This window comes from Gavialis gangeticus, unplaced genomic scaffold (genome assembly GCF_001723915.1).
Source record: "Gavialis gangeticus isolate Ggan-Ray unplaced genomic scaffold, GavGan_comp1, whole genome shotgun sequence".
Lineage (NCBI taxonomy): Eukaryota > Metazoa > Chordata > Crocodylia > Gavialidae > Gavialis > Gavialis gangeticus.
Window position 1 is genome coordinate 119,539,708 of NW_017728992.1, and position 17,625 is coordinate 119,557,332.

The window sequence follows — 17,625 nt, forward strand, 5'->3', positions numbered from 1 at the left end:
GACATCAGAGTAACCCCAAGAACCTTGTCTGCCCATGAAACCGGTTCAGCATTGATTAATTTAAGGAAGTTTGTTGAATCATTCCCAAACGATGCCGTGAGGCGCTGAACTGAAGCGAAGTCGTCGTCTCGCCTTTCGTGCCAGCGGCCCCCGGGGCTGCGGTAACCCCCGTGCGCACCCAGCTGTGCCGGGAGACAGCCGAAGCCCACCAACCGCTGCAAGACCGCGCAGCCGGAAGCGCCCGGGCCGCATTGAGCAGGGCGCCCCGTGGTCACTTCCGGCGGAAGGGACGCGTGCTGCGCGTGTGCGGCGGGAGGGGATGCGCCTGCTGCTCTCTGCGCGCGAGATGAGGAGCCTGGTGGTGGCCGAGCTGGTGCTGGAGGCGGGGGCGGCCGGCTGCATCCTGTGCCGCTGCTCGCGGGCCTTCGTCGAGTGAGTATGGCCCCTGCTGGGCCTGGCGCCAGGCGGCCCAGTCGTTTCACAGCGGGTAGCGCTGCTGTCCCCGGTCTCTGCGCTGGGCCCGGGGGCGAAGGTGGCGGGTGTTTGCCCGCGGCCGCCGGGTGCCCGGGACAGGGTCTGCGAGCCAAGGGGGCCCCCGGAGCCGAGGCCACCACAGTGCCGCGCTGAAGAGCCCCGAGGCTCTCGGAGAACGATGCTGCAATAGCCACCCTGGGAGCGCGAGCATATCTCCATGGGATCCCTCACAGCGCAGCTGGGTTTTGTGCATCCTGTGCAGTGCGCAGCCAAATAATGGGCATGCACCGGGCACGAGCGTTTTGCCTGCTCTGTTGCGAGGCTCCACGGAGTCCCAAGACCTCCTGATTAACCTCCTCCTGGCCCTAGCCAAGCTGGCAATATACCTCCCCAGGAAGGAGGCTGCCACCAGGGAAACCATCAGGGACTGCGTAGCTGTTTTCCTGTCTCTGTTCTAGTCGTGTCTCTGGATAGAGTCTCACTAGACAGTGTCCTCTGGCTCCTTGCCCTCGTTTGAGGGCCAGTGGGTGCTGTCTGGTGCTCTGCTCAGTGTCCCACCTTGGTGCACTTGGTGTGAACCTGTGACCCCTACTCCTGCCTCTTTTGTCTTTCAGTTGTTCCAAACAATCAGGGATGTGCCCTTAGTGACCCCGCTCACCAAGGAGGCTTATACCTCTACTTGATGGGCTCTGGTCCATGTCCCACAACAGCATATCATAAGGGACTATCAGGTGTTTCAGTACAGGATCAGAAAAGTTCACTGTAATGAGCAGGAGCCTCCGCAAGCTGGTCTGTAAGGAAACACTGAGGGCGGGGCATGTCCTAAAGCCTGCCCCTTTCTGGGACAGGTGTCTCCTCCCACTCTGGATTTGCAGCCCAAAAGCTTTAGGTGCTGAGGCCTCTGCTCAAGAATGGCTTTGGTGTCCCATTTAAAAAAGAGCAGGAAGAGATGGTGCTGGTACCCCCTTTTATATGATAACTCAGTGGTTAGAACATGCTCCCCGGGTCTGGGAGACCCAGGATTCATTTCCTTCCCTTCTAGGGATATGTTTGATTCCATTAAAGCTGAATGTCTGTCTTGTAGGCCAGGTTTTCAGTCTTCTTTTGGCCATGTACCTTTTTACCTACAGAATATTTCTGCTCCTATCCCCAGCAGCCAGTGTCGCTGCATACCCATTCCTTGACTGTCAACACCAGTGTCAACATGTGGCAATGCTCTTATTCACCATGCGCTGGCCAGTCAGAAGCTCCACTGCCATTATTCAAATTCAGCCATATGCCCCCTGGCAAAGTGCTGCATATCCTATTTTGAAAACTGCTGTATTAGTCCATAGGCACTTCTGTGTTGGGAAACTTCTCAACCCTTCTGGTTGAAGCTCTTTCACACTGTACTAAGAATGAAAGACCTCTGGGTGCGAAGGAGATAGCATTTCTGGCCAAGAGTTTGCGCACTCACTTGGAAGCGAGGCGTGCTCGGTTCCAGTCTGCTGCATGGATTGTTCCTCTGAGGCATCACTGACATTTTTATCTAACTCATCCAGCCCCATAGGCCAGTTTCTGAGTGCAGGGCCAGTATGCAGGTCATATCCAGAGCATGTAGATGTCATCTGGCTCATGGGGCAGGAATTTGGCAGTGGCAGCATTAATTGCTGAAACTTCTGGAGTTGTGGCAGCCACCACTCTTTCTGCTGCTAAATTTTTGCCTCTGTAAGCAGTCCTGTGGACCAGATGATGTAGCTCCATACTTCAGATTCAACCTACACTGTTCTTCAGGGGTCTGGAAATTTGTTAGCAAGATGAGCAGCAGCAACATTAATTGTTGTAGCACTGGGAGCTGTAGCAATTAATGCTGCCACCACTCTGTTTTGTGCTGGAAGGCCACTTAGGGAGTTTTGGTGAGGTGTTCAAGGCTGGGGTGGGGGGTGTGCTAACCTGGTGTGGTGAGAGGAACACCCCACAGGTAGGTCACAAGTGTGGATGGGATGGGGCCACAGACAGGCAGGGAGCAACATCCAGGAGCAGAATGGTGGGGAGGGCCACAGCCATGATCACAGGGCTGTGACACTGCAGGACCAGGGCCTGGGCCCAGGGCAGATCTGTGTTCTGCTCCCCACATGCCTTTGCCTGTGAAACTGCCACCTGTTGCAGGGACATGTGGAGAGTGGTTTGTGGCTCTGCCCCAGGCCCTGGCCCCACACTGTCACCATCCTGCAATCCCAGCTCTGGCCCTTCCTGCCTGCCCTGTTCCTGGACACTGCTCCCTGTCCACCTGCAGGCCTATCCCATCTACCCACCCTGCTTTTGGGGTCCTGGGACGTTCTCCTTGGAGACTCTGCCTACCTGCTCTGTCCAGCGGCCCTGGCAGTTGGTTCAGGCTAGACAGATTGGGGTGTCCAAGCAACAGGACCTGGTCTGGTGGCAACAGGGATACTGGCAGCAACCACCAGAAGGAACTGCTGCCACCAGGGCTACTGGGAAGCTGAGTCTGACCGTCTCACCTCTGCAGACCTGCTGCACGCCTGGAGGCAGCAGAACCAGCCAAATGCACCATCGCCTGGGCTGTCCCCTGCGTCTGGGCTGGGTGGAACTAGGGGACCTGCCATAGGCTGGATAAAAATCTTTGGTGGTCCATATCCAGCCCATGAGCCATTTTTTGCCCACCCTTGCTCTAAACACCTATATTTCTGGATCTGTGGGGAGCCCTATGGGCCACATAACACAGTTATGCAGGCCAGATCCAGCCTGCAGGTCCTAATTTGGTTGCCCCTGGGATAAGGTCTGGAACCTAAGTTCCCCTCACTTCGGTAAGTGCTCTACTTTCTACAGAATTCTGTTCCGTGTTGTGCTCTCTCTTTCTTCTGGCTAGGTACATTTTTAAGTCACTTAGAGGCAGTAGAACAGGTTCAGCTTTGAAGACTGAGACTTTCTTGTTCAAAGTACTCTGCTAGTCACAGGACACCTCCTAGGATGTGTTGGCTTGTTCTTTCCTTTGAGAACTGAACCTGAGTCTCACATGTCTTGGGTGAGTGCTGCGACCACTGAGTTATCATCTAACTGGAAGCTTACAGCTGCAATCAATGCAGCCATGCCTTCTGTTTTGTACAGGGCCCAATCCAGTGTATATGGCCTAGAAGTGCCTAGCAGGTGGAGGTGACAGGCCAAGGAATGTATAGTGTGTGGATCTCAGTTGTAGATGCTTAGCCTATTAGGTGTGTCATCACTGAGGCACTTTAGGACATGTGTACAAACACAGCTTTTGGTATTGTTAGAATTAAAAAAAATAAAAACAGTGGTGCCTTGCAGGGTCTTGGCACCTGTAAAGTTAAGTAGTACCTGAATAGATGTATTCAGGATATAAAGCCCCACATTTTAGGTCTTCATACAACTTGTATTTTCTGCTCATCTTCTTCATACAGGTATATTTTGTTATTCATCAGTCTCTGGTATGTTGCCTTCTCTTTTCGCTTTCTTGTTTTTCTATTTGTTTATATATTTTACGTATTTAATGATAACAATGTGCTTCAGTGCTTCCATTTTTTTCCACTTGTTTTACAGGGATCGAAAATTATATAAACTAGGATTAAAGGGATTTTATGTCAAAGATGTCAGTGACAGTACAGGTAAGGTCTAACTCATAGTTAGAAAATTTGGGGATAGATCTTATTTTGGCTACTTGAATTAGTAATGAAATTGGTTGATAATATTTGCATAATTACAATTACATTGGTCATTCAGGCTCTGGGAGTGCTGAATAACACTAGTCCATATTTGAATCCTTATTTCTGATTTATGATTCCTTATTTTTTTCTAAAAGTAGCTGATTTTCTTTTTTTTAAGATTTTACATTGAAATAATAATTATACTGTGTTTTGACTATTTCAGCTCCCCTCCTCCCCCCATGCTGCTTGACTTTTGTCCTTTGGACTCCCTAATCAGGCAGAGTCCATCCAGCTCAAGGAGTTAATAGGCATAGTGGGTGTCATGGGAGGACAGATTAAAAAATAAAGGCACTAAGGAGGGCTGGAGCTTCTAAAGAGCACAGTATTGAAAGCATAACAAGAAACTGTCCAGATACAATCAAAGCACAAGAACGGTAAGAGACCAATATGGCTGCACAAGGAGCTTCTAAAATGCCTCAAATGCAAACAGGAAACATACAGGCAATGGGAGAATGATCTGGTCACCAGAGAAGCATACCAGGAAATAACAAGAACCCGCAGGGACAAAATCTGGAAGGCAAAGATAAATAATAAGATGCAACTGGCAGAGGAGGTTAAGGACAACAAGAAGACATTCTAGAAATATGCTGGCCAGAAAAGGAGGCCCAAGGAAGTTGTGGGTCCTCTGTTAACAAGCTAGGGGGGACTCCTAACTGAAGATACAAAGAAGGAAGATCTATTTAACACTATTTCACTTCAGTCTTCACAAAAAAAAATAAAGCTGCAGCCAGGGATCATCTGGATAAGGAGGGGACAAGATGATGGAGGAGATAACAAAAGAGACTGTCAAAGAGCTTTTGTTTGGCCTGGAAGAATTCAAAGTCGGCAGGGCTGGATGAACTTCATCCCAGGGTCCTGAAGGAACTGGCAGAGATCATGGAGCCTTTGGCAGTGATCTTCAAGAAGTCATGGCAGATGGGCCAGGTACCAGAGAACTGAAAAAGGCAAAAAGAAGGATCCAGGGAACTACAGAGCCTCACCTCAATACCCAGAAAGTTATTGGAGTATATCCTAAGGAAGGCCATTTGCAGGCATCTGCAGGATGACAAGCTGATCACATACAGTCAGCATGGATTTATAGAAACCAAATTGTCAAACAAACCTGATCTCCTTTTAGAAAGTAACTACTTGAGTAGATGAAGGTATTGCAGTGGATATAGTGTATCTGGACATCAGCAAGGCTTTAGACAAAGTCCTGCGCAACCTTCTCATAAGCTAATTGAAGAAATGTGGGCTGGATAAAAGTACTACAGGATAGATAGATAACTGGATCAATAGCCATAAGCAAAGGGTAATTATTAATGGGTTCATGTCAGAGCAGAGTAGCAGGAGGTTTCAAGTAGAATACCATAGGGGTCTTTCCTGGACCAGTGCTGCTCATTGTGTTTATTAATGATTTGAATTCTGGAATTGAGAGCTTGAGCAAGTTTGCAGAGGATTGCAAATGGTGGAGAATGTGAGGCCTGTTCAGAAGGATCCTGACAGGTTGGAAAGTTGAGCTAGAGCTAACAGATGAATTTGAATGCAGACAAATACAAGGTGCTACACTTTGGGAGGAATAATCAAAAACAAATATAAAATGGATGACACTTAGTTGGATTTGGAAGTCTTGGTAGATTATAGACTAAGTATGAGTCTTGTGATGCAGCTGCGCAAAAGGTGAATGCAGTTTTGTCCTGCACCAATAGAAACATGAACTGACATTAGAAGTGATCATGCCTTTTTACTTGGCACTGGTTAGGCCTCATCTGGAGTGCTGCGTGCGGTTCTGGGCTCCACATTTTAAAAAGGATGTGGAAAAGTTAGAGTCCAGAGGCGGGTGACAAAGATGATAAAAGGGCTTGAAAAGCAAGTCATGAAGAGAGGCTGAAGGAGCTGGGCATGTTCAGCTTGCAGAAAAGGTGCTTAAGAGCGGACGTAATAGTGTTCAAATACCTGAAGGGCTACCATGAAAAAGAGGGAAAGCACCTTGTCTCTCCTGTTGCAGAGAGGAGGATGTGGACCAATGGCTTGAAGTTACAGCAAAGTAAGTTTAGTTTTGATATCCAGAAACACTTCTTTGCTAAAGAGACGGCCTAGGGAAGTTGTAGACTCTCCATCACTGGAGGCGTTCAAGAAGAGGTTGGACAGCCACTGGTCAGGAATGATCTAGGCTTAGTTATGCCTGTGTTCTGTTTCCCATGCGTCTGGCCTTTGCTTTTTCCCTCTTCTCTCCTCCGCTTTCTGCTACATGTCAGGGTGTTTTTAAACCTTCCTCAGAGGCATTGGGTATTAGCTACAGCCAAGGCTGGGGACTTTGACTAGGGTGTATCAGTGCTTCTGGTGGGACATGAGCTGGAGCTTCCTGACAAGATAGTCTTGCCCCTTTGTTCAGAATCAAACCGATCACTATATTTGGGGTCAAGAAGGAATTTGACCTCATGTCCACATTGGTACCAACTATGGGGGGTTGCCTTCTGGTAGGGGAGGGTTGGGGTTAGAGTTTCATAGAAGCAGGACATTGGCTGCTGTGGTTCCCCTGATTTACTTGTGCCAGGTTAGGGTGTTCGGTCTGTGTTGTGTCAGGGTTGATGGTAGTCTTATGTAACGTGTTTAGATTATGGATTGTATAGGATAGTTGGGATAGGGATGATCCTGCCTTAAATGGGAAGTTGGAGTAGGTAACCTCTAGAGGTCCCTTTCAGCTCTTCTCTATGACTTTATGCCCCCATTAATGAGTCCCTTGAAATTAAGCCTTCCATACAGGCTGAAGGCAGGACAGGTTGGCAATGTAAAGATTAACTGGTTTAGAAAGTCGTGAGTTCTAGTAGGCAACTACTTCGGCGGCTAGGCTGAGAGAGACAGGAAGAGCAAAAAATGTTGTGAAAAGGCTTGTGAGATGAGATGATGAGAAGGCAGAATGGTAAAAGTGTCAGGAATTGAGACACCTGTTTTTGTTTTATGCACATAACTATGTTTTGGTATACTCACTAATTAATGCCTAGAAAGCGCATTTTAGTAAATAACTTGGTGTTCCTTGTTAACTCAGTTGTAATTATATCCTGAGCTACATATGCTTTATTAAATATCCATGAACCAGTTTTCTCTACAGAATCACAAATTCAGTATTTAATAAACCATATTAATATGTAGTGCCTCTTTGCTCAATTATTTTTGTAACATTATGCATATCTGTAATTGTCAGCCTTATTTATTTAAAAGGAGTGAGAGAAAAGCAAACAGTGACTTGGGCACTAAGCAAGATTTGTTAGATTATTTATTGGCATTTTTGGTATACTGTGTTTTGTAATATTATATGAGCTTTGTTGACCCTCTCATAATACACTGATAAAGCAACCAGCCCTTTCCCCGGAATTTTAGTGTTATATTTGCATGTCATAGGAAGTCCTGTGAAACATTTTCTTCCTTTGCTGTCTCTTAATATTTTGTTTACATGTTTGCACAGGTTTTGTTTGATAACTTAATATAGCTTGTTACTTTTTCCTCTGTTAGCTGAGGAAGAAAAAGAAGAGGAGGATAATCATCCCAATGTGACAGAAGATTCAAATAGCAATCATGCCTTGGGCCCAGATGAGGCTGAACTAGACTCAGAGGCTGAACTAATGAGGCATATGGGGCTACCACTTCAGTTTGGTGGACAGTCAGCTCTCAAGGAATTTGTGGTAAAACCCATTTTACTTCTCTTTCTTGGTATCTCAACCTGAGCTTTGTGACTGCCATGTAAATATGTCATAAACCTAACCTAAATCCTGTGTGGTTTGTCTCCTCACAGGTGAAGGGAGGGTCAGTATAGAGCACCTTGCAGGATCAGGGCCTGATTCATTTATCAGATGAACCAGATTGTGAATAAATAGAACAAAGGCCATGTGCTTTAAAAACCATGCTGCACACATGACAACACAAACAAGTGGCACCCTAGCTTTGAATTAAACTGTACATGGTATTACAAAATACTTGGATGCAAAACAAACGTACATTTTTAAACAGGGCAGTGATGAGAGTAAGCAGTGTTTTACATGTTAATACGGAGTCTGGTAGGACAGCTGTAAGAGAAGTATTATGATTGAAAGATTGGCACAAATCTTGCCAACAAATTTTGTTGGTCCAGCTTGTGTTTCTGAAGTGGCTGCAAGTAATGTGAAGAAATAGGTTTGATTAAAAACTGTCACGTGTATTGGGATTTTGGGCTGGGTTTTTTCCCCCAGACTTGTAATAGAAAAGTTTGGATCACAAATATAAGTAATTCCTGAGATACTTGCAAAAATAGCTTAGTTAGGTAACAGTTGGGTGTTAAGAAAATATAAATAAGCCTTTGTACAGACATTCATTTTCTCCTGGGAGAGTCACTACTCTCCTTGGAGAAACATCACATGTACAGATGTTCAGGCTTTTTCTTCCAGAGTAAAAATGACTGTACCAGGAGAAAAATAACCTGGGAACAACCAAGGTTAAATCATTCCCAAGAGAGTTGCTCCTAGGAGAGCAAATGTCTGTACATGTGGCTTCTGCCAGAAGACAGCATAGTCCTTCAGCACCTTCCCCACTCCCCCCCGACCCCTGGAGACAGTGTGTTGGTCACTGGATCTGCTGCTTCAGCAGGAAGCAGAACACAGCCCCATCACAATCTGCATCTTGTGCTGTAGGGAAACGCAGGATGACCTTGGGCAGTCCAAGACAGCTGTCAGGGCCCTATATACTGCTGCCATCTATCTCCAGGCAGGCTAAGGGAGCTTGTACACCAGCTGAGATAGGTGCACAAATGTCTTCCCCACCCCACCCACACAGTTTCAGCACTACAAGCTCCCCATTCTTCAGGGCCTTGGCATTCAAATGTCTACACACAGCTCTGGGTAAGTTTCTCTACCAAGAGAATAAATCTGGAAGAATTCTTCCAGATCATTTGAATGTGTGTATACAGCCTTGCAAGCTTTCTTTAGCAGCGTTTGGATGAAGGCATTATAATTCAAGCCATTTCTAGCTGAACTTCTAATTTAAAAACTTGAACATCAATTGTCCCAATCATCTTGAAAGTTCAGTCATAAATTCAAGTGAATTTTGAAGCTCCTTTTTCAACATAAGGAAACTTAACATTTGCAGCTGACAAGTGTTTCTGAGAATTAATTTAATAAAGGAATGTGATGATCCTTAATTTTTCATTGGTGTAGTGTTTGATCATGGTAAACTGTGCTTAGCATAACACAAGCTTGTTCTGTTTACCCTTTACTGACAAGTTTTAGTAGTTTGGCAGATTTAGATCAGGTAACTCGCCACTGGACAAGAGGGAGAAGGTCGACATTGTATACCTAGACTTCTAAAAAGCCTTTGATCTGGTATCCCAAGATGTTCTCACAGAAAAATTGAAGGATTGTGGGCTTAAATGCTTGACAGTCAGGTGGATAGGAAGCTGGCTGCAGGGTAGGACCCAGAGAGTTTTCATGAATGGATCTGTCATCCTGGTGAGAAGTGGCCAATGGTGTCCTTCAGGGGTCAGTGCTTGGTCCAGTGCTTTTCAACATCTTTATCAATGATTTGGATGTAAGGGTAAAGATCTCAGTGGCCAAATTCTCAGACGACACCAAGTTAGGGAGAAGGTGGTCTCGCTTGAAGATAGGCTGCAGATGCAGGTAGACCTAGACAAGTTAACAAGTTGGGGGGATTGGAACCAGATGAAGTTCAACATTGAGAAGTGTCAGGTGCCCCATCTGAGGATGAACAGTCCCCAGCATACTTACACACTCAGTGGTGCCAAACTGACTAGCACCGCGACTGAAAGGGATCTAGAGGTAATAATAGACCATAGTATGAACATGAGCTGCCAGTGCAATACTGTAGCCAGCAGGGCAAACAGTACTGCACGACGTGCATTGACCAACACATCTCAAGCAAAACCAGGGATGTGATTCTACCACTTTACTAGGCATTGGTGAGACTGCAGCTGGAGTACTGCGTCCAGTTCTGGGTGCTGCACTTCAACAAAGCATGGAGAAGCTTGAGAGAGTCCAGAGAAGGCCACACCTGTATGATCAGGGATTTGCAAGGCAAGCTATACCAGGAAGAGCTGAGGGACTTGGGACTCTTCAGCCTAAAGAAGAGAAGGCTGACAGGGGAATTGGTAGCAGCTTCCAGCTACATCAGGGGAATACTTCAAGGGCTCTGTGAACAACTGTTCACCAGGGCACCCTTGGGAAAAACCAGAAGTAATGGCCACAAGCTCCTGGAAGACCGTTTCAGGCTTAACATTAGGAAAAACTTCTTCACAGTCAGAGTGCCCAGACTATGGAATAAACTTCCTCCAAACGTGGTGCAACAGCCTACTCTGAATATCTTCAAGAGGAGACTGGATGGTCACCTAGCTGGGATCACCTGACCCCTGTTGTCTTTCCTGCCTAGTGCAGCAGGCCTGGACCCAATGATCTTGCGAGGTCCCTTCCAGCCCCTTACAGTCTATGAATCTAGACCAAGACTTGCTGTCAGATATTAACAAAATGGATATTTCATCTCTTACGATTCTTAAGCTAGAAGGCAGGGTAGATACCTTTACAGACTAACTGAATGATTTATATATAGAGAGAGAGAGAGAGAGAAAGCACAAGCTTTCATGAACCCAAATTCACTTCATCAGATGCTGTGAAAGGATGGTATAGAGCAGAGTGTGAAATGGAATGATTAATTGGAATACAATAGGTGGAAAAGCAGTATGGAGGGGAAGGGGCAGGGGGAGGAGTGAGAGGGATTGCTGAGGGAGGTGTACAAAGAACCCATAGGAACAAAGGGTTCACAAAAGCCAGGTAATGAGAACTGTAGTCCCTGTTTAAACCATACTTCGCAGTCCAGTTTGTAGATGATTTCTTGTTCTGCAGTTCCTTGTTCAAACTATATTTTTCAAATTTTTTCTGCCTGAGAACAGCAATCCTGAGGTCAGCAATGGCCTGTCCAGGGAGGTTAAATTGTTCTCCTACAAGCCTTTGTGTCTTTCTGCAGCTGATGTCAGATTGTTGTTTGTGCATTCTTAAATGTAGAGAGCACCCTGTCTGTCTGATGTACAATCTTATTCCGTAGCAGACAGGCATTTTAAGCAGGTGATGGCATATATGGCAGGGGAATGCACCTTGGATCTTGTACTCCTTGTTATTCAGTCCACCGATGTGGTCTGTATTGAGGTAGTGGATTGGGTCCATTGCATAGCCTGGTGCCTCTGTGAGGATGGCAGTTAGTCTGTTGCTTGAGAGGTTCCATTTGATGCTCAGGGTGCTATCTGTAAGACAGGGTTGGCTTCAATGGCTAGCTTGAGGTGGCCGTCCTTTTCCAGGTGGAATTGGAGTTAATTCATGATCTGCCTAAGGTGTTCACGCTGGAGGGAAATAGGTAACAACCAGAAGGATCCTGTTGTCATTGTCCCTTGTGACAGGATCGGCCTGCGGCACATAGTTGTGGCCACTCCAACCCTGTCCTGGCACACTGATCTTTTGGCCCACTGTCCTGTGCTCCCCTGCCATGCCTTGATGTCTAAGTAATAAATATGGGAGGCTGTCCTCAGATATCAGAGTAAGTTTTGGGTCCTTTATTCTGCCTTGTTCATTCCTGAGAAGCCATGTTCTGGCCGCAGTCCATGACTGAGCAAAGTGTTATTCCTTTGTCCTTGTTCTTGGCTCTGGGTCCTCCTCGCTGTACTTCTCTCTGGGTCTGCCAACCCTGTCTCAGTGTCACAGGTCCTGAACCCTTGGGCTATGCCTAGCAGGCATCACTTGTGTCCTGCCAGCACCAGTGGCCCTCTTGTCCCTAATATTGTCTCTACAATCCCTGATCATTTTAGGTGCTGTAATTGTGGCTTCCAGACTCCCTCATAACCATACCCATGCCTCACTCATCCTTCTCAACAAACTACCTTGGGGCCCTATCTGAGCCAATCAGCCCATGCCTGCCTCTCTACAACCTATACTTGCTACCTGTCTCTCCTGGCAACAGACTTACAACTTTGCAGCTAGCCTCTCTGTAGCACTGCACCCACCCACTTCTAATAGCAGGGGTAGGGGTCCTCTGCTATACCAGGGTTGATATTGTAGCAGGTCAAATTATGGTCTGAGTCTGGCTTTATTGATTTGAGTGGCTACAGTTTTGGCTTTGTATTGTAACTGTAGGAGTGTGCTCCGTCCGGATCCTTAAGGTGTTCATCCTAGTCAATGGGTTCAGAGTAGATTCCGTCATGACTTAGAGCTCGGCTGTAGACGATGGATCTAGTGGTAAGTGGGGGATGAAAGCTGGTGGTGTGAAGGTAGCTGTGGCATTTGGTTTCTGATACTAAGTGGTGGGGGATGTGGCCATTGCAAACCTTCACTGTAGTGTCTAGGAAATGAATCTGCTGCAATATGTATTCCAAAGTTGGTTAGATGGAGGGGTGTGAGTTGTTAAAGTTTCCTTCCCATGTGTCCATGTTATGAAGATATCATCAATGTACCTTAGGTATACCAGGGGGATGAGAGGGCAGCTGTAGAGGAAACTAACTTCAGGGTCTGTCATAAATATGTTGGCATATCGGGGAATCGTATGTGTGCCTATGACAGTTCCATTCAGTTATAGGTGTAGGGAGGCTGCAAACCTGAAATCATAGTTTGCATGTTCAAGACTAGCTGAACTGAATGGAGCTGCATTTGTTTACTCCAGTTTCAAGTTTTGCAGTCCCATTACTCTACTTCTATCACCCTTCCCCAATTAATTGTTTCTTTGTACTATCTTCTCGATTAAATAATTTTAGTAAGGTGGGTGTGGGTACATGTGTGGAACTCTCTGTCTGTTTGTCAGCAGTGAGTACTTATTTTCCAGGAGGTGATTTCTTTCCTTGCCCTCCCCCTTCTACCCTCAGCTCCAGGTTATGTGTCAAAGAAGAAATACATTCGTTAGGTCTCTCAGAAAAGATTATGGGGTTGGTGTAGTAATATAAATGGTCTTGAAGACATTCCTGAATTCTTTCTTGTAACCCACTTGGCCGTAGTATTTTTAATTTATAAAACATTTTTAATTTATAATATTCATTTATGAGATATTTTCTTTTAAATTTGAGGATACAGAAAATTTCAGAAAGAGAAACAAGATGAAGAAGAAGAAAATGTCAAAGAAACAATTACGTCAAAAACACTTGTTTGAAATCATGCAGGAAACTCGGGCAGAAGATTGTGAAGACCTTAACCAGTCTGTTTCAGATGATCCAGCTTTAGCCACAGAACAAACTGAGGAGATAAACAAGTACAAGATTCTGACTCAAGAAAACTGTAAAACCACAGATTCCCCTGATAGTGATGCTTCAGCCAGTGAACTTAAAGAGAAATGGGAAAAGTACTGGAGTGAGTATGGAGAAGGCCTTTTGTGGCAAAGTTGGCTAGAGAAGCACAAAGAACTAGAGTTGTTAGATGCTACGCCTGTAGCTGAGCCTTGGAATTCTCCTGACACAAAGGAAAAGTGGGAGCAGCATTATACAGAAGAATACTGGTATTACTGGGAACAGTTTAATTACTGGACAAGTCAAGGGTGGAGTGTTGACAGCTCATGTACTGATGGCCCAGAAACTCATGTGGAAATAGATCCACAAGAAGTGGACTTCGTTAGCACAGATGCTGAATGTAGTCAAGTTCTAGACTTGTCTCTTCCCTCTGATCCTCCCTGCAAGCTTAATTGTGAAGAAAACCCTAGTTCATGTAATGAGTCCCATAATGAAATACTTTCTGGGATTAATAAAATAAATCTAAATTCAGAAGAAGTGGAGCAAAGCAAATCAGTAATTTACAATGGCCATCAAAATCTCAATTCAGCTAGCAATGAAAAGCAGTGTCCTTGTGGTTCCAGCCAGAAAGAACCTAGTGATGGTGGAACCAAGAAAAGAAGTGCATCTTCTGAAAATAAAAGTACAAACCAGTCAGGTCAGTATAGATTGATTTTTAGTAATATTTCTCTAAATGGATGTATATAACACAAGAGCTGACCTTGGCTCTGTCTTCATTGCTCAGTTTATGAATGGAGAATGAGTATTTTGTAGAATAATTGACTACTTACCAGTAATTCTTTTTTCTTTTCCCTTCCCTTTAAGTAACTAGAAACCTCATATCACTCCTCTTAGATCTTTCTACTGAAAGTGTCTGTTCTTAGGGTAAAAGGTGTATCTTCATAACTCTCCTGAATGAACTAGAAAAATGGTGATATAGTGGTGAAATAATAACATTAATGCTTCTTTGATATAAATGAAAGGAATAAGTGAAAGAATTTTGAGGGTGATTTTGATTGGACCAGCTGCATGGTTGGGATTAAGTTAGACAAGTTTTGAATGTGTGGCATTATTCATTAGGTCTGAGGGAAGAAGCAGGCATTTACGGATGTACAATCCTGCCTGTGCATTGTCTTTTCTGTCTGATCAAAAAAAAGTTATACCTGAAAATCTCGTTTTTATAAAAGTAATATCACCTGCATGCCTTTTAGTTTCTGCCTGATAAGCTGTTTGTTAATCATAAACTATTAAATAGAGCCTGTAGCGTTGTGCAAGCCACAGTTAATGACTAGGATAAGTACCAATTTATTTTTAAGTATTGCCAAGGACAATGAAGCTATTTATTCCTGTAAATACTCGGAGTGTTTGCTCGCTACCCTCTATTCTACTTTCTGCAACTCACCCTTAGTTTCTGCACTAGAGTCATGGTAGGGGTAGAAGAGGGCAAGAAATACCACTACTTTTAGAAGGTGTGATTGTCTTGCATTGTTTCAAGTTCTGCAACCTGCATCCGTGCATTTGTTGTCTGTCATTAAGAGGAGGCAGAGTATTGCAATCCTAACTAACTTGCAGATAAAAAGGAAGGGAAAGCAATTTGTAGTATATAGAAACTTTTCATTTTCAGGGACAGTTTGGACACACCAAAATTACTATTGTCCATCATGGTAAAGACCCTATACAACAAAGTAGCAATGGTCAAAATTTGTATTAATATAGTTGTGACTCAGGATGAATAGAAGCAAAGCTGTATGCGCTTGGTACTAGAGTATTATTTGTCAGAATAACACTGCACAGCAAAAGGAAAAATGAAACATAAAGATCCCAAAACATTTTTGGAAACTAGACAAGCGATTGTTAGATAAGCAAAAACAATGCAGTCTGTATACATCTTTAGATTCACAGGACTCGCTTAGACCAAATTCTAATAATGAAGGACATTTTCACAAGAGTCATAAGAATGAAGATGGCGAAGAGGAAGAAGAGCCTCCTGAACATAGACATGCCAAAGTCAAAAGGAGGTAAGTAATACTTTAGATGTTTTTTTTTTTTTTAACTTCTGAAACCTGTTTCCATATCATCTTTGTATTTGAACATCTAGGAAATGAGACCCTGAATTTCACTGGGGCTTCTGGAGATTATGTAAGTCTGGTTGCTTCCTTTAATGCCAGACCAGGCAGGTTGGAGCTTCTGTCTAGGGTGGAAGTTTCTTCTCTGTCTTATTCCATAAAAAATATTACATGGGGCTGTTAAATTGAATGGAACATACTTGTTTGTGTAAATGCATTTGACATAAAAATCTGTCTTTGTATTGGCCTGGAATAAGGGATGGGAACAATATTACATAATCTGTTACTTGTTTAGTTGCTGAACCTGGATTGGCAAATAACTTTTTAGGAACTGGTTTTCTTGAATTATCATCTGTGGTTCAAAACCATCAACATGCTTAGCACTTTACAAAGCCTGTAATGGGCAGCTCTTCTTAAATTCCTCAAAAGCTGAAAGATTTAGTGAAGCTAGAGCCAGAATTTAACTTGCTCTGCTGGTAATTGAACTAATTTTGCCAGATTTGTAAAGTTTGTTTGCAACAAGGTAACGAAAAATAGGCAAAGGCAGTAGTTGGAGAAATGTCTCACATTTCCAATATGTCCGTTTGGATGAGAGCTTCATATGTTGAGCTGCTCTGGGAAGTTATTCTAAGAGGACATGCTGATCATCCCTGTGGCACAGGAATGAAAAGTGCTTGCACTGTTTGGTAGGGAAAGCTAGTTTTCACAATTCATGTGAATTGGTCATGTTTATATTGTGATTGGCATAATTATATATATGGGAATGTCATTGTATATGTAGTCTATGGCTGGGTATATTAAACTGTCTTAATTGTTTGGGTTTCTTACTGACACGGTCGTAAAAATGTTGGTAAGAGTGAAGGTTATGAAATCTGTCAGTGGTAATTAGAACTTTTCATTCTTAGGGAAGAAGAGATAATGCTTTTCTTTCTGACAATGTCCACGTTTCTTATAGCCATGAATTGGATGCAGATGAAAACCCTGTGGCCGATCCTGAGGAAACATGTTGTCTGCTAGGACTCAAATATGGTACCGGAGAAAAGTATGTCTTACAAACAAATTCATTATTAACAAAAAATTCACATCTTCGCAGAAAAGTGGCTTTTTTTACATGTTAGCTGCTTTGGCTAAGGCACTTTAAAGGTCATTAAATAAACTTTAATTAAAGCACCCCGTGACCATTTGTAAACATGCAGTGGCTTAATGCACGTGACGCTGCAGCTTTTTAATTAGAGCAGCTCTCCAGAGAATGCCTAATTAAAATGCCCCCAACCCTGAGCATGTGTGTAGGCAGCCTTTATTTGCAATTATATGGATTATAACTTTGGCAGTGCATGGTATTGATTTGGTTTCACCTAATGTGGAGTTGATTGTAGGTTGGTCCAAGAATTCTGTAAGGTATCACTAATGTACATTGAAACACACACATTTGTGTTATTACTGAGTAAGGCTCTGCCATTTACTAGTTACTCAAATACATACAACCCTGAATGTAAGGCAGTCCCCATCCCCCACATTAATTAGATTCTATATATGGAAAATGTATAAATTAGTTATCATTTTCTAAGTATCTAATTATTGGAGGTTTGCCTTAAACTTGTCCCCCTCCCACTGCTATATCAGGGAAAATAAATCTGGGGGGTCAGCCCTTTGTTGTCTGCCTCCCCCCAAACTTCTTCCCTTTGTAACTGCTTCCCCCATCTCCTTACTGTCAGACACTGTTCTCCCTGAGTACATGGAAGTGAGGGACAAATATGAAAACACTGACTTTGAAATAAACATACCTGTAGTAACTTACATGTAGTACCTATATATTTAGCTCATCCAGAAATGATGCATTTTACCTTTTTTGAAACTGCTGCAAGTTTTAGCACAGGTACTCCATAAACACACTTTTAAGAAGCATTTGTGTACCTATATGTATAAATTGAAATGCTGTTGAATTTGCTGGGGCTCAGCCCATTGAACTATATAGTAACTCAAGAGCCTTTTGGCTTCAGATTAATATCATGCATAGTTTGTGATATATATAACTGGGCCTCAGCAGATTCAACAGCATTTCAAGCCATGGCAGCTCCACAAGTAAGGGGGGGGGGGGGGGGGGGGGGGGGGC

General features: G+C 44.1%; 1 protein-coding gene across 1 annotated transcript in view; it reads left to right on the forward strand.

The window, feature by feature from the left end:
- The first annotated feature begins 303 nt into the window (after positions 1-303).
- TGS1 (trimethylguanosine synthase 1) overlaps positions 304-17,625 on the forward strand; it is a 56,432-nt gene continuing 39,110 nt past the window's right edge. The window contains exons 1-6 of the mRNA XM_019527411.1: positions 304-432; positions 4,030-4,094; positions 7,686-7,855; positions 13,252-14,104; positions 15,341-15,464; positions 16,468-16,554. Coding sequence (XP_019382956.1) covers positions 320-432; positions 4,030-4,094; positions 7,686-7,855; positions 13,252-14,104; positions 15,341-15,464; positions 16,468-16,554 — 1,412 coding nt within the window. The 5' untranslated portion in view covers positions 304-319. The remainder of the gene's footprint in view (positions 433-4,029; positions 4,095-7,685; positions 7,856-13,251; positions 14,105-15,340; positions 15,465-16,467; positions 16,555-17,625) is intronic.